This window comes from Eschrichtius robustus, chromosome 16, assembly GCF_028021215.1.
Source record: "Eschrichtius robustus isolate mEscRob2 chromosome 16, mEscRob2.pri, whole genome shotgun sequence".
Taxonomy (NCBI): Eukaryota; Metazoa; Chordata; class Mammalia; order Artiodactyla; family Eschrichtiidae; genus Eschrichtius; species Eschrichtius robustus.
In genome coordinates, this window is record NC_090839.1 from 87,205,643 (window position 1) to 87,232,689 (window position 27,047).

A 27,047-nucleotide genomic window follows, 5' to 3' on the forward strand; every position below is an offset into this window, starting at 1 on the left:
TAAGTGTGGATCTCTTGGAGTTTTTCCTGTTTGAAGTTCATTAAGCTTCTCAGAGGTGTAGATTAACTTCTTCATCAAATTTGCGATGTTTTTGGAAATCATTTCTTCATATATACTTTCTGCCCCTTTCTCTCTCTTTGCCATTCTATTATCCATATGTTGCTGATCTGTAAGGCTCTGTTAAGTTTAATCTTCTTTTTTTTTTTTTTTTTTTTTTTTTGCTTTTTTAAAAAAAACAAACAAACAGTCTTTATTTCCCTCAAAGGGGGTGCACTATTCCTGGAAGTACAGTAATACCTGGGTCAATGCATGGAGTGGATGGAGCAAGTTCTAGTCCATCTCCTAGTTCCAAAAATCCATTTAGTATATTGTCCTTGGATAGAGGATGCATCAGATATTAAACTGATAGGAATAGCTACTATGCTTGCTTCTTGGCCTTTTGGCTAAGATCTATTCATTCTTTTTTTCCCTCACGCTGGTTAATCTCAACGGACCCATCTTTAAGTTCACTGATGATTTGTTCTGTGTCTCTAAGACATCATTCTTAGACTTTCCTTTAGTTCTTTAGACATGCTTTCCTTTAGTTCTTTGAACATATTTAAAGTCTTTATCTAGTAAGTCCAATATCTGGGCTCCTCAGGGACAGTTTCTATTAATTGCCTTGTTTTTTGCTTGTATATGTGCTATACTTTGAATGTCTTATAATTTCTTTAACAACTAGTCATTTAAAATAATGTGGCAACTTTGGATATAAGATCTGAGCCCCCCACCCCTTGCCCAGGGTTTCTTGTTGTTGCTCACTGTTTGTTCATTCAGTGACTTTTGAGTTGATTTTGTAAAGTTTGTATTCTTTGTCATGTGTAGGCATTGAATTCTCTGCTCAGTTAGCTTAGTGGTCAGCTAATGATTGGACAGAGATTTCCGTACACACTTGGAAGCAAAAATTCACCCAATCTTTGCCAAGGCATTCTGTGTGCATGTTGGGGCATGCCTTCAACATTCAACCAGGAAGTTGACAATGCTGCCTTAAACCTTCACTTCCTGCCTGCACAGAGCCTCAAAGTCAGCCAGAGGTGAGACCTCAGGGTCTTCTCTATTTTCTGTGAGCATGTGCAACAGTTCTATAGAGGCATGTGACCTTCTAGATTTTCAGGAACATGTTGCCCCAATGAACATCTCATTCCCAGCTTTGCCTTTTAAGTTTTTTGGTTAGTCTATTGCTTGCCCCCAACTGTTATCTAACCCCCCCACCCCCCCACCCCAAGCAGCTGTGAAGTTGAACCACTTCCTCTAACTGTTTTTAACAAATACCTCCAGGGAAAAGACTTTTTGCATTGTGTGAGCTCTGAGTCAAATAAAATAGAATCTTACAAATGGAATCTCCCAGGAAACCACTAGAAGCATCGAATAGTAATAATTCTCTGGGAGTGAGGCTTTAAGGGAGCACCAACCTGTTCTGCCTCCTCCAGTGGCTGCTGGGCTGTTGGTTTTCGAAGCTACCATGGAGCTGTGGGAGGAGGAGTGGGAATAAGGCAAGGCAAAATGCCATAAACCTTGCTGTTCTTACTGAGATTTAGACATTTTTCTTGAATAAACCCCTTTCAGCTTGAATAAAACAAATTGCTGCAAACCTTTGGTCAGTTTCCAGAGTTCTAAAAAAGTTGATTCTATTTTTCAGGTTTCTTGTTGCTTTTATGGAGGAGAGAATTTTGAGGTCCTTGTTCTCCCATTTTTGCTGCCACCCACTAGCATGTTCTTACTGCATGGGATAAAAAGGTGCTGGGGATCCAAGTGATAATAGGAATTACCTATCCTCCAGAGCATGGGGAGTGTCCCACAAATCTGTGAGACCACCAAATGTTCTTCCTTCCCCTAATACAGACCAGCATACACATTGAGACATAGTGTTCAAGCCAGCTTCTTCTAATCAGATAGATGGCTAGACTAGATGACCTATGGTTCCTTTTGGCAGAGACTCTGACTTGAATGTATGTCTCCTTGCAGGTCAGCCTCACCCTGCAAGAAATAATCAATGGTGTCAATGCCTCAGATCCAGAACTATGTTTCCAGGCCACCCAAGCAGCCAGGTATCGCCCAACAGACTTGTATTGTTGACAGATGCATAGCTAGAAATGGGTTCCAGCAGCCTATTTGGTTTCTTGGCAGTGGCAGAATGCCCACACAATATAAGAAAAGGCCAGTCCATCCAAAAGTGAGATGAAATTGCTCCTCTACACTGTCCTTGAGAACAACTTAAGATATGCAAGTGTGGTCAGAGACGAATAGCTTAATTTAAATTGGCCTCACCAGGAATGGCGGCTCATAGATAATAACTAAAGGGAAAAATGTTGCTTCATCACTGCAGAGTGTTACAGGCTGAACTCTAGGATATGAAGGAGCTCTGGCCCAGTGGTTTGTTTCACTTGATAGTTAGGAATGCCAAGAACATCCATAAAGGAGGTTCTTCTTACCTGCCTCACAGGACACGTTCTTGTCTTTTCTCTTACACTGCGAAGGAAAATGCTGTCCCGGGAAAAGAACCCTCCTCTGAAGCTGATTGTTGACGCAGGGCTCATTCCCAGGCTGGTGGAGTTCCTGAAGTCATCCCTTCATCCCCGCTTGCAGCTCGAGGCAGCCTGGGCTCTGACCAATATTGCCTCTGGTACTTCGGAGCTGACTCGTGCTGTCGTGGACGGAGGGGCCATCCAGCCCTTGGTTGAGCTCCTGTCTTCCCCTCATATGACTGTGTGTGAACAGGCAGTGTGGGCCCTTGGTAATATAGCAGGTGAGCCTCTCCCCTCGGTGGGGGGCAGGGGGCAAAGAAAACGGTGGGCCTTGTGAGTGGCATGCAATGGGAATTCTTTGGGTAGTATTGTAGATCAGACACTTTAAGTATAAATACCTAGCAATGCTGGGAAGAGTAGAACGGGCCTTTCCAAAATTCAGAGTCAAGTTCAGAGGCCAAAAATTGAAGCTGAAGCTAGAAGACATGGTATGTTCTGAAGCTCCAGGCTGCCTAGGGACACCTGCCAAGACTGGGGTCCTACAGCCTCAGGGCTTAGTGGCTTCAGGAACAAAAGACAAGTCTTTGGCTCATGCAATGTGGGGATTTTATGACAGACCCAGTACCCTAAAAGAATTCTACCTGCAGTGAAAGTTGCCCAGGGAATACACACGAAAATGTCTGCTTAGTTTAGGATAAAAGTCTCCCCTGAAAACAGAATCCTAAGACTGGCCTCATGGATTTGGGACTGGATGTTGTATTCCCTGCGTGGTCCGGGAAAACACAAGCTGGGGAGTGAATGCTGTCAGGTTGGGAACTCCAGGATCCCTGGCTGAATATAAATGTGACGCTCTCTGGGGGAAACAAACTCAGTCGGGCCCCTCAGGATTCTGACAAATTAAGATCAGCCAAATATTATCAATTTCAAGTTCAGAAAGTCAACAATCCACTATGACTGAGTCAGCAGAAGCAAACAATGTGATTAGACCTCCAAGGACTTCAGAGGATGGAATTAGCAAACACAGAATATAAAATAAGTCTACTTTTTAAAAGCTTGCAGAAATAAAGCAACTATTACAGAGATTTCGTCTCTCATTTTGCTTAGTGCAGTAAGGAACAGGCAAAATCGGGTGGTATAGTGTAACTTATACCTTGCCTGATGATTGAAGAATTACAGGTTGAGACGTCTAGGGTCTAAAATTGGTATTCTAGCCAAAGTAGCAGACAACTGATGGCTAGAATCTATCCATCTCCCAGACTTTGTTCTGAGTTGCATTTGGAAGTTACTGCCCCATGCCAAAGCCTTCTGGGAAGACAATTTGGTCCATAGTGGCCTTTGTCTCCTGAGAACCATGCTGTGAAATTCCACCAGCATTTAGAACGTGCTGCCTGGGCCCAGTTGGCTGGCTTCCTGATGGGTCCAGAGACTCTGCTTATAGCAATCCCTGCTGTGTGGTGCCTGATTTCCACGTCAGGCCATCTACTCAACCAACATGTCAGAGACCCAGGGTCTAGTTCATGGCTATACTATCTACTTGCCCAACCCAGGAATGAGTTTTGGCCTCTCCCCCTTTGCAGAGACTTGTGAAGAATTACTCACCCACCCCAGGACTCTCTCTGTTCCCTCTTTGAGTGTCATGTTCTTGTCTATTTGTAGGTGATGGACCAAAATTCAGAGACAACGTTATCTTGAGTGATGCCATTCCACATCTGCTGACCCTGGTTTCATCAAGTATACCAGTGAATGTCTTTTTTAAATTAATTTTATTTATTTGTTTATTTATTTGGCTGCGTCGGGTCTTAGTTGTGGCATGCGGGCTCTTCGTTGCGGTACGCAGGCTTCTCTCTAGTTGTGGTGCGTGGGCTCAGAAGGTGCAGTGTGCAGCTTAGTTGCCCCATGGCATGTGGGATCTTAGTTCAGTGACCAGGGATTGAACCCGTGTCCCCTGCATTGGAAGGCAGATTCTTAACCACTGGACCACCAGGGTGGTCCCCAGTGTGTGTCTTTTTAATGAGGTAACCTAGTTAGGTAACAGGTTCCCAAAGTTGGGAAACGGGGGATGTAATTCCAAATCAATGCTAGGCCACGTGGTTGCTGCCCGGCCCCCTAACGATAGCAATGATGAACAAGGCCTAGGACTGAATATTACTTTGGGTAGAAGTTGATCCAAATTTGTCCTCAAGGGCAGTAGTGCTGATCTTTCTTTGCGGGGGGCAGTGGGGATTAGAAGAGATCCATTCAAGTTTTTCTAAGCTTACAATCCTGCAAAAGTAGATGACTGAGCTCTCTGTTCCAGGGGGCACAGACAGAATTAGTGGCTCACCAGTTCTGTTCCTGGGTAATAAATAGGGTCTAAGTTGGAAGCTTAGGGTCCAAGTTGATTGCTGTGGCAACACTAGAGGACTCCCTGGGTTAGGAATGAAATTTGGGTTCTAGATTTGCCTCAAACAAAAATGAAGAGAAGGCAGCTTCCAAAAGTCAAGGGAATACATGCCCTGCCTTCAAGGTGAGAGAGAACCTGGTATGGCTGAACCAGAAAAAGGCTGGCATGACCAAGGGAGCTTGCAAGGAGAGAGCAATATAAGATAAGATGACAAGTAGGACGAGGGACTTAGACATCATCTTGGTGGCAAAAGGAAGGCTTTGGAGGATTTCAAGGCAGGAAGTAAAGTGGCCTGATTTTCCAGAAAGACCATTCTGGCTGCTTGCTGTAGGATTATAGCAGAGGGAGATGGAGAAGCAGATGGACCTGGGTTGCTGCTGTGATGGGCATAGAAGGGGGAGACAGAAAGAAGCAAGGATGCCCTCGGGTTTCAGGTTAGTTAGTTTAGAGCACTGTCCTCCTAGAGATGTGGGGAGGATAGAGGGAAGAGGGAATCGGAGCCTTAGTTGTATCTATTAAGTTGAAGCCAGTGAGAGGCACCATTGCAGCAACAACAGACAGATAGATATGCAGGTCTATCTAGATGATTGTGCACGTATGTGTCATCCAGCTGGGCAAGGTCAGCCAGAGCAGGGATCAGCCAATCTAACCTGGCCAACTGCTTGTTTTTTTAAATAAAGTTTTATTTATTTGAAGTAAACAGCCACGCCCATTCATTTACATACATATTGTCTGTGGATTTTGCAGTGTTACCAGGGCAGAATGGATAATTTGCAACAGAGACCACCTGGCCTGCAAAGTTGAAAAACTTTACTATCTGGCCTTTTACAGAAAAAGTTGGCTGACCTCTGCTCTAGAGTGTGAGGAAAACCAGGACCAAGTCCTGAGGGCTCTGAAATTCAGAACTCAGTAGAACCTGCCAAGAAGAATGAGAGGGAACAGCCCATTTGGCAATACAAAACCAGGCTTGGTGTCACAGATGGCAAAAAGGGCTTTTTCAAAAAGCTTGGATTTGGTGACTTGGAAGGAGCTGATTTCATCACTAACTCCAAAGAAGTAGGGGGAGAAACCAGACTAGAAGGGGTAGAAGAAGAAGATAGGCAGTGAATATGGATGCCTCCTTGAGGATGGATTCTGAAAAATAGAAGTGCGGTGATGGCTGGAGAGGAGCCAAGGGTAGGGGTTGAATGTCGCAGAGTGCGTTTGTATACTGGTGGGACTGATCCAGAGGAGAGAGGTGATCCTGGGGACGGATGGGAAGACTGATCTTCAAACAGAAGGTCAAAAACGTGGTTAGGACATGTTGGTAGAGTTCATAGGCTGGTGGGAAGACCAAGTAACTCCTGCTTGATCTTTGTTTCATCAATGAGAAATGAAATTAGGTCATGAATCGAGTCAAGTGGGGAAGGACATTTTGAAGAATATAAGGAAACCTCCATCTGACGTTTGCGTATAAAACAAAGCTCATTCTCTGCGTTCCTCCTATACTTATTACCTAGAATAAATTCCTGTTTGAAGCTCAAAGGCTTGGGTTCATGCGGGTCAATCCTATTGATCAAAGATGGTCAGGACACATTGCCATTGGTGTTTTCCTTCTTTGCACCCCATGCTGGAGACAGTCTCCTCATTACAGGTCACATTCCTGCGGAACATCGCGTGGACCTTGTCCAATCTGTGCCGGAACAAGAACCCATACCCTTCTGATCACGCAGTGAAGCAGATGTTGCCCGCCCTCTTCCACCTCCTGTGGCACCCAGATGGAGAGGTTCTCTCGGACACCTGCTGGGCTCTGTCCTACCTCACCGATGGCTGTGATACACGCATCGGCCAAGTGGTGGACACGGGGGTCCTGCCCAGACTGGTTGAGCTCATGAGCAACTCAGAACTCAATGTCTTGGTAAGTGTCCTGGGTCGTGTCGGTCTCTGTAGGGGCCTTCAGATTAGAGTCTGTGGGTCATCGTCACTCGAGCAGGTTCTGTTCTCTCCCACCCCCAAGCCTTCCCCAGCTGACGTTCATCCTTTACCTGGAACAAAGCTGTTCATCTGCATTTCCCTGGTCTCTGCTACTCCGTAGCCAAAGACTTGAATCGACTTTGATCCAAAATCCTAGTGGGTATTCAGTGACTTACTTTTTCTTGGTCTGGTAACTAGAAAAGATAGAAGAGCACCAATTAAAATTGCTTATAATCCCTCCAACCAGTGAACTATTCTTTTGTGGCCTTTCATTCTACTGGTCTATGCATGTAGATGTTAACAAGTTGGTGTGCATGTTTGTGTGTCCGTGTGTGCGTGTGTGTGTGTGTGTTTTTTTTTTTAATTAATTTATTTTTATTTTTGGCTGTGTTGGGTCTTTGTTTCTGTGCGAGGGCTTTCTCTAGTTGTGGCAAGCGGGGGCCACTCTTCATCGCGATGCGCAGGCCTCTCACTATCGCGGCCTCTCTTGTTGCGGAGCACAGGCTCCAGACGCGCAGGCTCAGTAGTTGTGGCTCACGGGCCTAGTTGCTCCGCGGCATGTGGGATCTTCCCAGACCAGGGCTCGAACCCGTGTCCCCTGCATTGGCAGGCAGATTCTCAACCACTGCGCCACCAGGGAAGCCCCTGTGTGTGTGTTTTAACGTGAAGCTCATAACATTTGAATTTCTTACTCAAGTGTAAAAGATAGTTCCCCCTTATCCTCTCCCCAGCTGGTTCTCTTAGACTACTTCAGATATAGGTGAAAAGTAAGTAAAACCAAGGTCAAATACTTGACTCTGAGACATATGTCACTTACATAATATACTTCTTGAAAATGTAGTTTGAAGCATGGGTACCCCTTTTGATTTCTATGCCTAATATTGTATATTATGCAGTCTTAGCAATCATCTGTTCTGAGATGAGGGTAGCACTCCTCAGAAGCCAAGATTAGTTTGGGGATAGTGCTGGGGGCGTGGAAGGTGTGAAGACAACATCTTCAAGAAATTGTTTATCGTGGGGGCTTGGGGCCCAAATGCGGCAGTCCTGGCAAGGCTGTGATTGGCCTATGGCACTTCTAACATCTCTCACTCAAGTAGCAAATACCTAGCATGATAGACTAGGAAAACTCTAGAACTGTTGATGGGCTGTGCTGGGGCTGCCACTACCATGCAGAGAAACCAAAATAAATCCACAGTCAGCCCTCCTAGGACAGTTGTCTTAAGCCCAATCATAGATCCATCCTGGGGACCTTCAAAGTTATTGAGAGAAGCTTTATGAATACACCAAAACAAAAATGCCACTGAGATTTCACTAGCTCTAATTACATATACAACAGAAACTTTTTTTTTTTTAATGAGGTTAATTATAGGGACCAGCCTCATTCCCAAAGTGGTTTGTGGTTGTTGACTATTTTATTTATTTATTTAAATAAATTCATTTATTTATATTTTATTTTTGGCTGCGTTGGGTCTTCGTTGCTGCGCGTGGGCTTTCTCTAGTTGCAGCGAGCGGGGGCTACTCTTCGTTGTGGTGCGCAGGCTTCTCATTGCAGTGGCTTCTCTTGTTGCGGAGCACGGGCTCTAGGCACGTGGGCTTCAATAGTTGTGGCTCGCGGGCTCGGTAGCTGTGGTTCGCGGGCCCTAGAGTGCTGGCTCAGTAGTTGTGGCGCACGGGCTTAGTCACTCCGCAGCACGTGGGATCTTCCCACACTAGGGCTGGAACCCGTGTCCCCTGCATTGGCAGGTGGATTCTTAACCACTGCGCCACCAGGGAAGTCCCGACAACAGAAACTTGATACTCGTGCTAAATACAAATTCAGTAGAAATCATTACATTGTAAAGACAACCATCAATTTACCAATTTTCCCAGTGTAAAGATATGAAAAGGACAGCATCATTTGATAAAATATCTCTTGACCTCTATCCCACTTGAGCTGGAACTACTGGGAGGCTGGCGAGTACCTTTAAACTATGTAAACAGCCATGGACGCACGGAATCAATAAGGATCGTGGGTATAATCATTGTTCACAGGCTTCCAGAAAACCATCAGCACAGCACGACGGATGTTTGGGAGGGCACGGAGCTTGGGGCGATGGTCACCTTCCACGGTGATGAGCTCACGGTACTTGGTGACACTTTCTCACCTTGTTCTTCCAGACCCCCTCTCTGCGCACGGTGGGGAACATTGTCACAGGGACGGACCACCAGACCCAGCTGGCCCTGGACGCGGGCATCCTGGCTGTGCTGCCCCAGCTCCTCACACACCCCCGCTCCTCCATCCAGAAGGAGGCAGCCTGGGCGCTAAGCAACGTGGCCGCGGGGCCCCGCCAGCATATCCAGCAGCTGATTGCTTGCGGTGCGCTGCCTCCCTTGGTGGCTGTTCTAGAAAACGTAAGTGGCCCACGTGACAAAAGGTTACCCTCCAGCGGGCCCTGTGTTGAACTCCTTTAACTCTTCAGAGGCACGCTGAGAAGCAAAACTAATTGAGATCACGACGAACCTATGAAACATTAGTTTCCTAACTCTCTCTGAAAAAAAGAAAGGGGCATCCCATTTTGGACAATCCATTAAAAATTTAGAAGACTCAACAAGCATTGGCCAGTGAAAAGGTGATCCCACAGCTCAAATATCCAGAAGAATCTTGAGCTGGTAAATACTGGCTTATCTCTAGCGTTAAAAGAATCTGCCATCTACTCTCCTTGGCAAAAAGGGATGAGGTTTGGTTTGGTTTTGTTTGAGGAGGAAAAACGTATCGGGTTACAGTGATATTCTACACTGAAGAAAGGTGGCCTTTGCAATGTAAAAATCACATTGATGAAAGGGGTAATATACACAGAAAATCCAGATATAACAGTAGAAATACAATAAAGCTTGCTTCCTTCTTCCTCCTGATTCCCACTTCCTTTCCCCAGGACAATTACGACTGTCAGCATTTCTTTTTGTCACCTTTTAGTGGATGAGCTATGTTTAAACCATCGACTTGTGAAACAAGTCAGGAGTGGTGACCTGGGGTTGCGGACAGAGGTTACTGAGTAGGATGGGGAAAAGGAGGCACTGGCCGTGTCCTGCTCTCAGGTTGGCTGGTGGGTTCCCAGGTGTGCATTAGGTACGAAAAGCTAGCCCAGGTGTACTACCCAAATCATGGCATCTTCCAGTCTATCGGACACTTCCTATCCTGCTGTGAGTCTGTACATATTCTAATCAGAAACATCTAGTCAGAATCAAGGAGTAATCTTTTTTCAAACTGTGCCTTTTGAACTATAGCTTGCTTGGAGCCATACGTTTTTTGTGGGTTTTTTTGGTGTTTGTTTTTTTTTTTAACTTTATTTTAAACTGAGTCAGTTTTCCCCAGCCATAAAATGGGAATAACTCCTCCTGCAAAGGGATAGAAAGATCTGTGATACATGACTCCCTTCTCTCTGGGCCAAGTGCTTTTTATAAATGTAAGGGATGCATTGAGTGATATTTCAGTGGCTTTCCTCTGTCCCCTCCAGGCTGTGTGCTCAGCTTTGTAGCTCTGGAGCTTCTTGTCCAAAGTTTTACTGGAGCAGAAAGACTAGAAATGTAGACATGGGTCACTATAACCTAAAATCCCTAATTTGTATTGATTGGGTGATGTTGGTTCTCTTTTTCCGATAACCTGACTTAAGGAAGTGAGTCTGTTTGATCTTAGAACCTCCCTGTAAGACCCCACATGGGTCTGCCTTTCCTCCTCCTTGGCTTCTCAAAGATCCTGTCTTCTGCTCAAAAACTAAAGGCAGGTTGCCAAGGGATTCTGTGAAAATTGCACATTTTACGCGCAATTTACAGTCCTGGGAATTAGGTAGTCCAGCCTACCTAGAAATTGAACCATGTTTGCATCACTATATTTAAATTCTTCAGGATCTGTCAAGAATGGAAATGTTCTCTCTCTGCAGGGAGAATTTAAAGTCCAGAAAGAGGCTGTCTGGACAGTGGCTAACTTCACAACTGGGGGCACCGTGGACCAGTTAATCCAGCTGGTCCAGGCTGGAGTCTTGGAGCCACTAATAAATCTTCTCACCATCCCAGACACCAAAATTGTTCTCATCATTCTCGACATCCTCTTTTTTATCCTCCAGGTGAGCTGTTCTGAACAGGTGGGTTTCTAAATAGCAGTCTCTAAGTTAAGATGTTTAATTTGGTCCTTAAAACCTAACTAGGATTCTCTTTTCCTCGCCACTTCCTCACCCCCTCCCTTTGTCCACACATCCTGTGGATGACAAGACAAGAGGCCTTTCAAAGAAGGTCCATCATCTTCATTTTCTCAGATAAGTGTTTGTGTGCCCAGCACTGTTTTAGATGCTCAGGAAATGACAAAGCAAAGTCCTTGTTCTATAGAGCTTATGTATTAGGGGGGAGGGGAACAGACGCATCAGATAGAGATTTACGGGTAAAATATATCTGATAGAGGGGTAGTTACTGATGGCCCAGAGTGGAGAGGGGATGGTGATCTCTTATATGTAGTAGTTAGGAGAAACTTCACTGAGGAAGGATGTTTGAGCAAAGACCTGAAAGAAGTGAGTGAGTCCTGTGGATACCTGGGAAAGAGCACTCTAGGTGAAGGAAACCTTAAAAAGCAAGGAGGGGGTGTGTGGCCAGAGCAGAACAAAGGGATGAAAGGTGGTGGGAAACAGGCTCAAGGGACCCAGGGGCCAGATCACGGAAGGTCTGTGAGAACGTGGACTTGCTCTGAGTGAGATGGAGAAACGAATCAAAGGTCTGAAGCAAGGAAAAAAATAGTCAATGAGCCACGTGGCTGGCTCTTTCGGAAGACTGAAACATAGAATATACTTGAAGGAAGCAGCAGGACGTTAGCGATGATAGATCTCGAGGGACCATACTAGAGTTCCTTTTCCATTTGGCTATGTGGCTGGGAAAATGGACTACAAAGCCTTGAATTAGAATTCTAGAAAAGTCTTATTTCTGAAATGTAAGTTAAGCCAATATTTACATACTATTTGTGTCGGTTGTATACTGAACAACAAATTACTCCTTGGTGGCTTAAAACAAACATTTATTATCTCACATGATTTCTGGGGTTAGGAATCTGGAGGCAGCATAGTTGGATGGTTCTGGCTCAGGGTCTTTCATGAAGTTCAAGATGGAAACTGGGGCTGCAGTTTCATCTGAAGGCTTGGTGGAGGCTGGAGGATCATCTTCCAAGTTGACCCACTCACATGCCTGGAAAGTTATTCTCACCACATGGATTCCCTGGGACTGCTTGAGTGCCCTCACATCATGGCAACTGGCTTCCCCTGAAGCAAGTGACCTTAGAAAGCAAAGTGGAAGCCCCAGTATCTTTTATGACCTGTGAAGGAGGTTATTTCAACAGCATCCTATTGGTTACACAGATCAGTCCATTTCAACATGGGAGGGGGCTACACAGGGGCATAAATACCCAGAGGCTGGGATCATCTCAGGCCATCGTGGAGGCTGGCAATATTCATTTGGTTAAGGTCTTTTTATATGTGACTAAGCCATTTGAAAAGTTTCAAAGTAACACCGGAGGACTCCTTTTATTTATTTTTATTTATTTATTTTTGGCTGTGCCGGGTCTTCATTGCTGCATGCAGGCTTTCTCTAGTTGCGGCTACTCTTCGTTGTGGTGCGTGGGCTTCTCATTGCAGTGGCTTCTCTTGTTGCAGAGCACGGGTTCTAGGCGTGAGAGCTTCAGTAGTTGCGGCATACGGGCCCCAGAGCATGTGGGCTTCAGTAGTTGCGGCACGTGGGCTCAGTAGTTGCGGCACGTGGGCTCAGTAGTTGCGGCTTGGTGGCTCAGTAGTTGCGGCTTGGGGACTCTAGAGCACGGGCTCAATAGCTGTGGTACATGGGCTTAGTTGCTCCGTGGCATGTGGGACCTTCCTGGACCAGGGATCGAACCCGTGTCTCCTGCATTGGCAGGCAGATGCTTAACCACTGGCCCACCAGGGAAGTCCCCAGAGGGCTCCTTTTAAAAGCTCACTTAAAGCATCCTTTTCATGTAACTGTCCTGGAAAGAACTGACCTGAGTCAAGAACAGATTGGAAACAGCCCAATTAGACGCTTAGACTTTGAGCAAATCACAGACACAGAGTACACACTTGGCAACCAGAGGCAAAGTTGGACATAAAAAATGTGTGAAAGCACACTTGGGGGGCTATAGAAATTTAAGTTCATCTCATTCATTTGAATTAAACACTTGGGATTTTTTTTCTTGGGAGAGTCTGGGCAAATCCCATCTGATGGACCAGTGAAGCCCCTATATCAGATAGTGGCACGTGGGACACTAAGAAAAATCAAGATGAGATAGAAAACAGTTTCAAGTGGGCAGCAGAGTGCGGTTGTGGTTCTCTGAAGTAACTTGGGGGCCATCTGCTGTTCTGTCAAAGTCCAGAATCCTCCTCCAGGGCTCCTACTGCCCTGGCCTGGAGCATCCCTCACTTCCCAGTTTTCTTGGAGGCTCACCTAGCACATTGGTTCTTACCTCCATTTTTTTCACTGAAAGCCAAGAGCTCATTTTGGATGTACAGATAGGACTAGAAGGTATCAAGGCTTAGATAAAAGTGCAAACTCTCATCAGATAAATTATGGCCTAAACAATATTTAATTTGATCCATAGGAAGGTTTGGGTTTTTTGTTCATTTGTTTGTTTTTATTACTGTTCACAAAATAGTCAGCAGAACCCTACAGGATGCCAAAGTTGTTTCTTTCTCTCTCTCCACTTCCCCCAAATAGTCTATTTAGCTGGACTACTCCCTTTTCTCTAAACATGCAACACTTATTCCCTCACAACTTTGTCCTGGCCATTCCTTCTCTTGGGGATGCTGTTACCCTGTGATGGACCCTGGCACCGTATTATCCATGAAGAACTTGATACTTTCCAAGCCTCTTGTGCACATCTTCTTTCTATAAATTAAAACTCTGATCATTTATTATACTTTCTTTTTTTAATTAATTTTTTTATTGAAGTATAGATGATTTACAATGTGTTAATTTCTGCTGAACAGCAAAGTGATTCAGTTATACACATATATACGTTCTTTTTTATATTCTTTTCCAGTATGGTTTATCCCAGGATATTATACTTTCTATACTACAGCAATTATTGTCTCCCCCGATAGTGTGAGTTATGAAAAGGCTTTCTCTAAATCCTACCTTTATTTCTAGTTTTGTGTGCCTTGCCTGTAGTATATGTACAAATGTTGAGTGAGTGAATACCCATGCATGAGAAATCCAATGATCAGCATTGGATTAAATCAAATCACATCATTTGTTTCCAGGGACCTCATCAGTTGCCATGGTGTGGCTTCTGTCGCCCAGGGTCTCCTGCCCGACCCCTCAAGGCTTTCCAGGGAGTGCAGGGCCAGAACATCTGCATTTACATAGCATCACTTGAACATTCTTTTCTCTGTTTTTAAAACAATCTCCATCAATTAGAAGGGAGATACCTACCAAATAGTGTTTAGTGATGGATATATAGATGATGGCATATTCAGCAAAAAAAAAAAAAAAAAAAAAAAAACAAACTGTATTTTGTGCAGTGAAGATAAACCTCAATAGACAGATGACAAATATCCAAAATGAGAGGAAGACAATGCAATTTTAAATCAGTCTGGGAAAATAACACTGCAACTGCCCATTCTGGAACGGGTGGCTTTCATCCGATTCCGCTGAGGTGAAGTCCCACGTCCTAAGGGCTTTGGTGCAGAGTCTCACTCTTCTACGGCCCACAGGCAGCAGAGAAGATTTCTCAGAAGGAAAACATGTGTCTGCTGATAGAAGGACTCGGTGGGATTGATAGAATTGAGGCTTTGCAACTTCACGAGAACCGTCAGATTGCCCTGACTGCTCTGAACATTACTGAGAGACACTTCTGTGAGGTAAGTGCCCAGACCTCCTGGGCAGGTGATCACCTGGCAGGTACCTGAGCTGATCCTGGGAGGTGGGTGATGGACAGGCGGACTTCTCTCATGACTTGGCCCTGAGTTTCTCCCCATCCATGTTATCCAGACCACCTTTGAGTGGCAGCTTCCTGGCTCCTGGAAGCTGTTCTAGACCCATTAATCTCATAGAAGTTTGTCCTGCTGCCTCTGGTGTAGAATTTCACTCTTGTTTTTGTTTTTGTTTTCCCCTACTCGCCTCTCTTGGGGTAGGGAGAGGGGGAAGACAGGAGTATGATGCTAAAGTGACTTTGTACTGAGAAATACAAACAATGAAGGCAGGCCCAGCTTTTGAACAACATTTTTGCTACTTACTGCATTTTGTCTCTTTCCAGAATATGTTGATTGGGAATGAACTCTATAAAAGTCTCCCAAAATTCCTGCAGGAGCAGGGAATAATGATCAGAGAGCATTAGATACTTTTAAAAAACTCTTTATTATAGTAAAACATATGTAACATAAAATTTACCATGTAAATCTTTTTTTTTTTTTTTTAATTTTTGGCCACACCCCACAGCATGTGGGATCTTAGTTCCCTGACCAGGGATCACACCGCAGCCCCTGCACTGGCAGGCAGAGTCTTAATCACTAGATTAATTTTAATTACTTTTATTAATTTAATTAATTTTAATTAATTTTTTTATTGAAGTATAGATGATTTACAATGTGTTAATTTCTTTGGCTGGGGAAGTCCCTACCGTGTAAATCATTTTTAAGTGTACAGTTCACTGGCATTAGGTACATTTCACACTGCTATGCAACCATCACCACCATCCATCTCCAGAACTTTTCCAAATGAAAACTCTGTCCCCATTAAACAATAAATGCCCCGTTTCCCACCCCCACAACACCCCGCCAGGCCCTGGTAACCACCATCTTACTTTCTGTCTCTGTGAATTTGACTACTAAGTGCCTCATAAGAGGAATTGTATGGTATTTGTCCTTTTGTGACTGGCTTTTTTCACTTAGCATAATGTCTTCAAGTTTCATCTGTGCTGTAGCATTTGTCAAAATTTCCCCCCTTAAGCCTAAATAATACTCTGTTGTATGGATATACTACATTTTGTTCATCTATTCATTGATTGACACTTGGGTTGTCTTTTTGGCTATTATGAATAATGCTGCTATGAATATGGGAGTACAGATATGTCCGAATTCCTCCTTTTATCTCTTTGGGGTAGATACCCAGAAGTGGAATTGTTGGATCATATGGTAATTTTGTTTTTCATTTTTGAGGAACCACCATATTGTTATCCATAGTGTATGTACCATTTTACATCAACACACAAAGGTTCCCATTTTTCAACATCTTCACCAACGCTTGTTTTCTGTTTCTTTTTGTTGTTGATTTTTTTGTTTGTTTGTTTTCTTGTGTTTTGTTTTTTGATCATAGCCATTTTAATGGGTATGAAGTGGTATCCCATTGTGGTTTTTCTCTTCCAGTTTTCTTGAGATATAATTGACATAGAGCACTGTATAACTTTAAGGTGTACAGCATAATGATTTGATGTACATACATCATGAAATGATTACCACAATTAGTTTAGTGAACATCCATCATATCATAGGTATAAAATAAAAGAAATAGAAGAAAAAATTTTTTCCCTTGTGATGAGAACTCTTAAGATTTACTCTAACAACTTTCGTATATAACACACAGCAGTGTCTTTTTAATTAATTAATTTTTTTATTAATTTATGTATTTTTGGCTGCGTTGGGTCTTTGTTGCTGCACACAGGCTTTCTCTAGTTGCAGCGAGCGGGGGCTACTCTTTGTTGTGGTGCACGGTCTTCTTATTGTGGTGGCTTCTCTTGCTGCAGAGCACGGGCTGTAGGCACGCGGGCTTCAGTAATTGTGGCTTGTGAGCTCTAGAGTGCAGGCTCAGTAGTTGTGGCACACGGGCTTAGTTGCTGTGCGGCATGTGGGATCTTCCCGGACCAGGTATCAAACCCGTGTCCCCTGCATTGGCAGGCGGATTCTTAACCACTGCACCACCAGGGAAGTCCCAGCAGTGTTAATTATATTACTCATGTTGCACATTACATCCCTGATAACTATTTATCTTGTAACTAGAAGTTTTTACCCTTTGACCGCCTTCATCCAATTTGCCTTCCCCTCCAACCCCCCCCACCTCTGGTTACCACAAATCTGATCTCTTTTTCTATGAGTCTGCTTGTTTTTGAAGTATAATTAACCTATAACACTACGTTAGTTCCTGATACACAGTATAGTGATTTGATATTTCTATACCTTTTTAAATGTATAGGAAATGATCAAGGTAAGTCTAGTTACCATATGTTGCCATACAAAGATATTACATATTACTATATTCCCCATACTGTATATTTCATACCCATGACTCATTTATATTATAACTAGAAGTCTGTACCTCTTAATCTCCCTCACCTATTTCTTTCACCCCCCTTCCCTCTGGCAACCACCTGTTTGTTCTCTCTACCTATGACTCTGCTTCTGTTGTGTTTGTTTTGCTTTTTAGATTCCATATATAAGTGAAATCACACAGTATTTGTGTTTGTCTGACTTACTTCACTTAGCACAGTGCCCTCTAGGTCCATCCATGTTGTTGCAAATGGCAAGATTTCATTCTTTTTATGGCTGAGTAATGTTCCATTGTGTGTACATATATATATATATATCATATCTTATTTATCCATTCATCTATCAGTGGGCACTTAGGTTTGCATTAGCAAAATCCAGAGCCATACAGTAAATATGACCAGGTTGGTAGCTCTTCCTAGTGAGTGGCAGCTAATCTTAGTTTAGGACCAAGAGGAGGCTCTCAGAGCAGAGAAGACCCAGAACAGTGATTAGCATCTTCTGGATTAAAGGCGCCTAAGAAAACATGGTAATTAGGAAACTCATCCCTCAAAAGGGAGACGGCTCCTGAGGACTCCTCCAAGGGCTCCAAGTTAAAGACTTCTGATCTAGAAGCAATTGCTACACCTATCATACCCTTAACTCAGTGTAAGGTTAATGTTCTCTATAGCGAAACTGCTTTTAAAAATAAGCCAGACACAGGGGACTTCCCTGGAGGTCCAGTGGTTAAGACTCTGCCCTTCCAAAGCAGGGGGCGCAGGTTTGATCCCTGGTTGGGGGAACTGGATCCCACATGCCATGCGGTGCGGCCAAAAAAAAAAAAAAGCCAGACACAAAAGGACAAATACTGTGTGATTCCACCTACATGAGGGACCTGGAGTGGTCAAATTCATAGAGACAGGAAATAAAAGGGTAGTTGCCAGAGGCTGGGAGGGAGATGGGAACGGGGAGTTGTTTAATGGGTACAGAGTTTTGGTTTGAAATGATGATAAAGCTCTGGAGACAGATGGTGGTGGTGGCGAAGTAATGTCACTGAATTGTCTACTTCGTGGTGAAAAAGGGTAAATTTTACGGGATGTATGTTTCACCACACGCACAAACTGCATATAAGGTCCATCCTGAGCAATAGTTCAATGCTTTTCTCCTTTGGTCTCTCCTCTGAGGGAGCCTCAAGTCTAACAGAGCAAATTCTAATCCACAGAAGATGTGAAGGAGTCAATTGTGCAGGAATAATGAGGTACAATAATGAGGAGCCTGGAGGTATAACAGTGTCTCTTCTTCCCTGAAGGAAGAAGAAACTGGCACAACCTTACCAGCCCGGGACGAAGATCATGAATTCTTAAAGCACTTAACAAACACATACCAAAGCTCCACAACTCCTAAACCAGGGACCAGACCCAAAGAGTCACTTCTTTAAGAACCCCTTCCCCTTGGTGTACCACAGGTATAAAGCTTTTAAAACTTGAATGATAATAAAATTTTCCACACTTTCACCTCCATCTATCAAAAATGCAGTTAAACCACTTGTACCTTAAAGCCACGTGGAATCCATCTCCTAAGAACATGTGGTTTAGTGGTTGCCTTTCAGGATCTTCAAGGAAGATCTTCAGAGCAGGATGGTCTATAGCTACCTAGACAAACTTTGAGTTGCAGTTTAACCAGTAGTTCTTATATTTATTTGACTGTGGGCCCCCTTCCCTTTTCCTTGTCATGTAATGCCTGTTAATATAGGACATTCTTCAAGGAGGGCTGGGTGGGCAGTGGTCAAAGGGAGAGAGTGACTGGGATGGGAAAGACCTAGAAACACAGTACTAGGTGGTGTGGGAATGGATGTGGGGTATGTTTAAAGGAGGATTGGACTCGATCTGTGTGATGTGAGTGTAGAGATTAAATCAAGTTATATTTTGCTCTAAAGCGTCACGCGGAAATGTCATGCCCAAAGCACGGTCTTTGCTGGTCCTTGACAGGTAAGAAGGAAAGATGTGTGGGTGTCCATCCAAAATATGGCTGGAAGGCAGTTCGTGGTCTCACCAGCTTCTCATCCAGTGGTGAGAACAAATCTATGATTCAGTGGACACTGGGCTTTCCACTCAGTATCCTCGTCTCCTTTTGGGGTGACTCCGCCAGCTGCTGAGGGCCGTGTTGGGGGGATGGGATCCTCTAAGGGTTCTGCTCTCCCACATGGAAGTGGAGGGGACCTGGGAGATTCCTCTCAACTCCCTCTTTTGTTCATCAGCTCAGGACCTCCTAGTTGGGCACATCTTTGGCTAAGCAGAATCTCACTCTCTGAGGACCTTGAATCTGAGACCCAGGGATTGAGCCCAGAAGAAACAGAGAGTTGGGAAGTGTTTGCTTCAGCGGCCAGGCTTTACACTCAGTGGAGTGGATGTCCTCAGTGGTTGCCTGCTTCCTGCTTCTCCAAGGCTGCCCTTTGCTCCTATACATTCTCCCATATTCCTCCTATAGATTGTCTTATATAGAGAGAGAGATATATCTTGGCTGTGCCACGCGGCTTTCAGGATCTTAGTTCCCTGACCAGGGATTGAACCCCGGCCACGGCAGTGAAAACTCTGAGTCCTAACCACTGGATCACCAGGGAATTCCCTAGACTGTCTTTTTTAAAGTAGCTATAGTTAGTTTCCGTTGCTTGCAACTGAAAGAATCTTAACTGACACACATGAAGAGTGAAAAACTAAACCATAACTAGTTATTATTTAAATCCAAAAGCTCTATTACATCTCATTCTGTCAAGATAGTGTATAAAATTTGAATTTTTAAGTTAAAAATATGCAAAAAATATATAAATTATATATCAAATATAGTACTAGTGTATATATAATATCTTATCTATTATATATAAATATACTTTAAAAAATGAAAGACAAAACTAAGAATGGGAAAAAAGATAATCCTTCCACTCCAGCACAACTTTTTTTTTTTGCCACACCACGCGGCATGTGGGGTCTTAGTTCCCCGACCAGGGTCCCCAGCACAACTAGTTTTATGTTTGCAGTTTCCCTTCCAGTTTGAGTCAACATACCCCTCCCTTTTTTTTTTTTCTTAACCTGATTTGGATCAGATTTTTTCAGCATTTTAAAACATCACTTTTTCCCCCTATCAGAGGGGAAGGCAGAAGGTGAGGTGGCTTACAAAAATACTTCTTTGAGAGAAAAAAAATTTAATTAAAAATAGTTTGAAGCCCTGTCAAGGTTAGTCACTGTGGCCCAAAGGGTCTGGCCTTGCTGGCTCTTAACTGTTAGCCTCTTTTCTCTCAGCTATTCTTTACTAAAATTGCACAACAAAGGAGTATTTATAATTTAAAGATACTGATACCAACTTGTCTAGCAGGGTTTTAAATACAGGAGTTATTTGCCTATTGTACATGGTTTGGGTGCAAAGAGATGGTGTTAGTCACCTTCTGGCTGGATGCCCGCATGCTTGGACTAGGCATGTTGCGGTGACTGGCAGAGAAACAGACAGGAAGGAAGGAATAACTGGCTCTGTCAATTTCACGATGTAAAAGCTAAACGGAAAAACTCTGACCCTCATGCATTTACCCCCAATTTGTTATATACCATAGAAGAAATGTCAGTCTCGTGGTTAACCACGTACAATCCATAATTCATCTGCTGTTTTTCTGACATGTGGAGTGACTGTTTAACCATAATAGCACGTGACCCTTTAGGCATAGCAGAGACGATAACTGGACTTGAAGTCACAAGCTCTGGACTCCAGACCTGGCTCCTTTTCTAAATCCTCTGCTCTCTTTGTGCCTCACCCGTCAATTCTTCTCGTTCCTTTGGTCTTCAGGTTTTCATCTGTGAAATAAGGATTAGATAAGTTAATAGTCATATAATGTTTTCATGTATTTTATTTTACATGAGACTCATGACCTGAGAAGTAGGTGAGGCAAAAATGATCAATTTCCAAGTAAAGAAACTGGAGCTCACAAGGTTATCTAATTTGTCTTGCATCTTTTAGTAAGGGGCAGAGCAGGGCCTCGGGTACCACCTGACCGCAGGGCAGCTTGCTTCTTCCAGAACAAGTGATCTGAGGGTGTGTGCATGGGAGAAAAAAAGAGAGAATGCCCAAGACAGAAGCTACAGACCTTTATAACCTAATCTCAGAAGGGATATAGCATCCCTCCTGCCATCTGCTGTTGGTTATACAAACGAACCCTCATAGAAAGTGGGAGGGGCTACACAGGTGTGTGAAGACCAGGAGACAGGGATCACCAGATGCCACCTTGGAGGCTGGCTACCACGCTCTGCCACGCTACCATGTGTTCGCATTTTAAAAGACCTCATTTAGGTGATAGCCTAGAGCCCATGAAGTCTCAGCAAAGAAATAGAAGAGATGAAGAAGAACCAAATGGAAATTTTAGAACTGAAAAATACGATAACTGAAACTAAAACTTTACTCGATGGGCTCAACAGCAGAATGGAGGAGACAGAGAAAAGAACCGGTAGACTTGAAGAGAGAACATTAGAAAGAAGCATCTAGATCCAACTATCAATTTACAGGAAATCCAGAGGACAGAGGAAAATGTGAAGCTGCACTTCAGATATGCCATCGGCAAAATCCAGACTGGAAGAAACTCTGCAGGACAGACAACTCAGTTTCCTCATTTAATAAATTTCAAATAAAAAATTGCACGTTGAGGGCTCCCCTGGTGGCGCAGTGGTTAAGAATCCGCCTGCCAGTGCAGGGGACACGGGTCTGAGCCCTGGTCCAGGAAGATCCCACATGCCGCGGAGCAACTAAGCCCGTGCGCCACAACCACTGAGCCTGCGCTCTAGAGCCCGCGAGCCACAACTACTGAGCCCGCATGTTGCAACTACTGAAGCCCGTGTGCCTAGAGCCCGTGCTCTGCAACAAGAGGAGCCACTGCAATGAGAAGCCCGCGCACCGCAATGAAGAGCAGCCCCCGCTCGCCGCAACTAGAGCCTGCGTGCAGCAACGAAGACCCAACGCAGCCATAAATAAATAAATAAAAAATAAATAAATTCATTAAAAAAAAAAAATTGCACGTTGAGGGAACCTATAAAAGACATATTGACCAGCTGGAATGTGTATTTGTATTATTTGTATTCTGATTACAACAAATGCAAAAATAAAACACATTGGACATTTGAGACATTGGAAACTTGAACATTGAATTGAGGTTTGATATTAAAGAATTGTTAATTTTTTAGGTTTAATATTAGGGTTATGTTAATTTAAAATGTCATTTTAAAGAGATATGTACTGAATGATTACAGATGCAATGATTTTTGGAATTTGTTTCAAAGTAATATGGGATAAGGGAAGTAGAAAAGAAATATATTTTGTGCATCTGGCAATGTGGTGATGGCTGGTGATGGGTCCATGGTAAGGGTAGTTATTATACTATTCTGGGTTTTTTTTGCCCTGTGTGGATATTTGAAGTTCTCCATAATTAAAAGTTAAAAAGAAACCATTATGTCCTCTTACTCCAGGGGGCTGATCATCTGCCCCTTCCCCTGGCAGTAAATTGGAAGTTTTCTCAATTGGGTAAAAAAGGTCTTTGTACTAGAATACACTGGGCAATGTTGAAAGCAGATTTATCATGCTGAATGCAGGGGAATTAAATAAATTACATAGGGAACAGTGAGCACCCCCTCATCCCCACACCCCACTGGGTAAATGGAATGCTCTCAGCCAGGTGTAGATCCTCCAGGTAGGAGACTAGAAGATCCTTCTCTGGGAAATCTGACCACCCCAAGAGAAAAGACCTAAAGACACTGATGTTGTGGGCTCCACAAGGAAACAACCAGTCAGATTATCCCAGGGTCTCAGAGCTTCCGATCAGCTTTTTAGTACCTCACTCTTAAATGAACAGGCCAAGGGCCACCAGGAATCATCAAACATTTGAGGAAGGTCTTTGACATAATAGAGGCAAAACAAATAGCACTGGTAGGAGATTTGGAAGAAAAGTCATACAAAGAAAAAAAATTAAACAATCCTGGTATCATTAGTATACTCAAGAGATTAGCTATTGCTTCCAAGAAGCAAAAATAGGATGCTATTTTTAAAAACCCAAGAACAAAAAGTACTCTTAGAAATTAAAAATACATAGTAGAAATGAAAAACTCAACAGTAGGGTTGGAAGATGAAGTTGAGGAAATCTCTCATAAAGTAGGGCAAAATGATGAAGATAAAATAAAAAAGGTTATATAAATCTTGGAATCCAGGAGGTCCAAAATCTGAATAGAGCTATTCCAGAAGTAGAGAATGAAAAAATAGAGAAAAGAAAATTATCACAGAAATAATTCGAGTATTTCCCAAAGCAGAAGAAAACATTTCCAAACTTAAAGGATCCAGCGAGGGGTCCAGAAAAATGCATGAAAACTAACCTATGCCTAAAGCACATCACTGTGAAATTTCAAAACTCTGGTAAAAGAAAAGATCCTACAAATTTCCAGAGAGTAAAAATAAATCATGTACAAAAGATCAAGAATCAGAATGACTTTCTTCTTACTCACCTGCTGGTCATGAAACCTTTTATCACACCCAGTCAGCTAATCTATTCATGGGAGAATCCTAATGGGAACACATAGATGTATATATATAAGAAATCTGAACCAACTCTTCAGAAAAATTAACCCAGGCTCCTGTTCTTAAATTTGCATGATCAAGCACAAGAAGAAAATCAGCATGATGAAAGAGAAAGGCCAAGGTGAATGAAACAACAACTTTTGCTAGAAGACATATAATTCAGAGAAGGTAGGGGGAATTAAATCTCTAATTTATATTCTCAACAGGTTTGAGGAGCTAGATATTGCAGCCATAAAACAAGAAGATGCTATGAACCAGGAACAATCTGAGAAATTGAATGATTGCCAGGAAAAAAAATTCAAGAGAATGGTTTGAAGATAAAGATAAGGAAATCTTTCAGAATACTGACCAGAAAGTTACAGAGAGATGAAAAAGTTGGCAGAAAAATAAGAGACAGGATCAATTCAGGAGGCCCATCATCTGAGTACCTGGAGTTCCAAAAAAAAAGACAAAGGAGAAAACACAGGGAAAGACATTACCAGAGATATCATAAAAGAAAACTTATCAGAATTGAAGGAATCTCTAGGTTGAAGGGCTCACTGGATGCCAAGCAGAATAAATAAGAAAAAGACCAATACCTACATTCAATGCTGTGAAATTTCAGAGTGCCGAGAATAAACAGAAGATCCTAAAAATTTCCAGAAAGGAAAAATGTTACCTTCAAAAGAATGAGAATCAGACTAACATCAGATTTCTCTCTGGGAACACAGAATGCTAGAAGATTATGGAAAAATGCCTTCAAAATTCTGAGGGAAAATTACTTAGAATCGAGAATTCTGTAGCCATATAAAGCATAATCATATTTTCAGATATAAACTCAGAGGGATTACCTTTCAAATACTAACAAAGCTATTTGAGAATGTACTCTTTCAGAAAAGGATGAAAACAATCTATCTCGGGATTACCTTTCAAATACTAACAAAGCTGTTTGAGAATGTACTCTTTCAGAAAAGGATGAAAACAATCTATCTCCAACCCCCACCAGAAAAAGAGCAAGACATAAGATACAAAAAAATGGTGGAACCAACCCAGAATTCCAATTAAAAGGAATCCCAGGATAAGAGTTAATGGAGTGAAGCTGGAAAGCTCTTTGTGCCATATTAGAACAGAAAGGCAGAGACCTTCAGGTAGAATGGCTTCAACAAGAGGAATGAAATAGATCCACGTAATAGACAGGATGACTAAGAAGCCAGATGATGTTAATGACATGATGAAGAAAATATGTCTGTTTCTCATCAATAAGAAGAAAGTAAGTAAGGCAATTAGAAACAACAGGGGAAAAATTGTGTAAGAAACTCATGGTCAAATGTGAAGCAAACAAGATGTGGTGTGATTTTGATCTTGATTCTGAAACAACTCATGAAACCAACAGACAAAACAGGCAAGTAACTCTGCATGCAGAAGAGATGGTGAATGTTGTCCTTGACACTATCAAAGTTCAGCAGACAAAAGATGCAGTTGGGGGACTTCCCTGGTGGTCCAGTGGTTAAGACTTTGTGCTTCCAGTGCAGGGGACAGGGGTTCGATCCCTTGTCGTGGGAAGTTCCGCATGCTGCGGGGTGTGGCCAAAAATAAATAAAATTAATTAATATTAAAAGAAGATGCAGGTGGGGATGTAGAGGAGTGGAGCAGACGGTAGAGTACCAACATCTTCCTTCATCTAACTTGGAGGGGTCACATGTTTCAGGCTGACTGATTGAAAAGCAAAGACAGGTTCAAAAAAATATATTTCAAAGGACAAATAGAAGAACTGAAAACAGTAACTACAAAAGTGGGGGCAGAAGGAGGGAAGTGCTAGCTACCTAACTCCTCATCTTTCATGATCGGGAGTCAACAGACGAGGTCTTTTTAAAAAAAATTTAAAATTTTTTATACAATTTTTAAAAGTTATACTCCATTTACAGTTATTACAAAATATTGGCTCTGTTCCCCATGTTGTACAACACATCCTTGTAGCCTATCTTACACCCAGTAGTTTACACCTCCGACTCCCCCACCCCTATTTGCCCCCTCCCCCCCCCCCCAGTTTGTTCTCTGTATCTGTGAGTCTGCTTCTTTTTTGTTATATTCACTAGTTTGTTGTATTTTTTAGATTCTACATATAAGTGATGTCGTACAGTATTTTTCTTTCTCTGGCTAACTTATTTCACTTAGCATAATGCCCTCCAAGTCCATCTGTGTTTCTGCAAATGGCAAAATTTCATTTTTTATGGCTGAGTAGTATTCCATTGCGAGCACACACACGCGCACGCATGCCTGTGTGTACTACATCTTCTTTATCCATTCATCTGTTGATGGACAAGATGAAGTCTTAAACTGGCGGTGAATCAAGAAATACCAGTGTGTGTGTGTGTGTGTGTGTGTGTGTGTGTGTGTATATATATATATATATATATATGTTATTATTTGTAAGAATATTGTATATCTGGTAGCATAAGTATAGAAAAAAATTCTGGGAGACTAGTCACCAAACTGCTAACCTCTGGTGGGAGATAGACAGGAGTCCCAATTTTGTCATGGGCGGTTTTTTTAGTAATAATTAAAAATTTAAAAACCTCAAAGCCATTAGAATTGTGTGATCTCCTGGTGTGTCGCATGAATATGGATTTGAGTCCTAGATTCCTGAGGCACAACTACATACAATGAAAGCCTGATGAACAAGTTGGGAGTTACCAGTAATAAAAAGGCACTTTAGAGTGTAAGCGTCTCTCCTCCAAAGTAAACACCCTTTCACTCAGTTTGGGTGAATCATAATTGGGAAAATATTCCAAATCCCTGATTTGCTTGTCTTTGAAAAATGTGATTGTTTAGAAAACCTTTAAAATGGTTTTCTTTGTGTGTGGTGGGGGGAGGGGGCAGAGAATCATAACATTTAACAATTATTAAAACTTAGGGGAATTTTTATTGTTTATAAAGTCCTGGTCATTACCTGCACATTCAGTTAAATAAATACACTTAGGAAACCAAAATCCCTCTCTGGAAGCTTGCAGGTTTAGACACAAATACCCCTAGATTAAGAACAATCACAGGACACCTTAACAGAGTATTTTTATAGACATCTTCCATACCGGTAATGCTGATAATAACAGTATGATATTGGTGTTATATCTATTTTGTAGATGAAGAAGTTGAAGCTCAGAGATTTAAGGGAATCACCCAGGATCCCACAGCCAGCAAACAGGGGAATATTTAAACCCACTCTGCTGATACCAAGTCTGATCCAGCTCATCTGCCTAACGTGGTGATTGCCAGGGACTTAATTGCCCTGGGGTTTATCCTGGTTCTTATATGCCTTGGGTTTTTAGTTCTCCACGCATTTTGAGGGAAGGAAACTCTGATGATTGTTAAACAATT

General features: G+C 42.7%; 1 protein-coding gene and 1 non-coding gene across 3 annotated transcripts in view; one reads left to right on the forward strand and one right to left on the reverse strand.

Annotated features, from left to right (window-relative positions):
• The window catches only part of KPNA7 (karyopherin subunit alpha 7), a 39,933-nt gene extending 13,099 nt beyond the window's left edge, over positions 1-26,834 (forward strand). The window contains exons 3-11 of one of the 2 annotated variants that reach the window (XM_068524422.1): positions 2,005-2,087; positions 2,517-2,785; positions 4,161-4,243; positions 6,521-6,784; positions 8,998-9,231; positions 10,758-10,940; positions 14,574-14,720; positions 18,406-18,561; positions 26,813-26,834. In XM_068524422.1, coding sequence (XP_068380523.1) covers positions 2,005-2,087; positions 2,517-2,785; positions 4,161-4,243; positions 6,521-6,784; positions 8,998-9,231; positions 10,758-10,940; positions 14,574-14,720; positions 18,406-18,534 — 1,392 coding nt within the window. In that variant the 3' untranslated portion in view covers positions 18,535-18,561; positions 26,813-26,834. Of the gene's footprint in view, positions 1-2,004; positions 2,088-2,516; positions 2,786-4,160; positions 4,244-6,520; positions 6,785-8,997; positions 9,232-10,757; positions 10,941-14,573; positions 14,721-18,405; positions 18,593-26,812 lie in introns of those variants that run through there. The other variant, XM_068524421.1, reaches the window with a different exon arrangement.
• LOC137750790 (U2 spliceosomal RNA) lies at positions 264-452 on the reverse strand. Its single transcript, XR_011070576.1, has one exon. It is a non-coding gene; the product is annotated as a U2 spliceosomal RNA (small nuclear RNA).
• Positions 26,835-27,047: the final 213 nt, after the last annotated feature.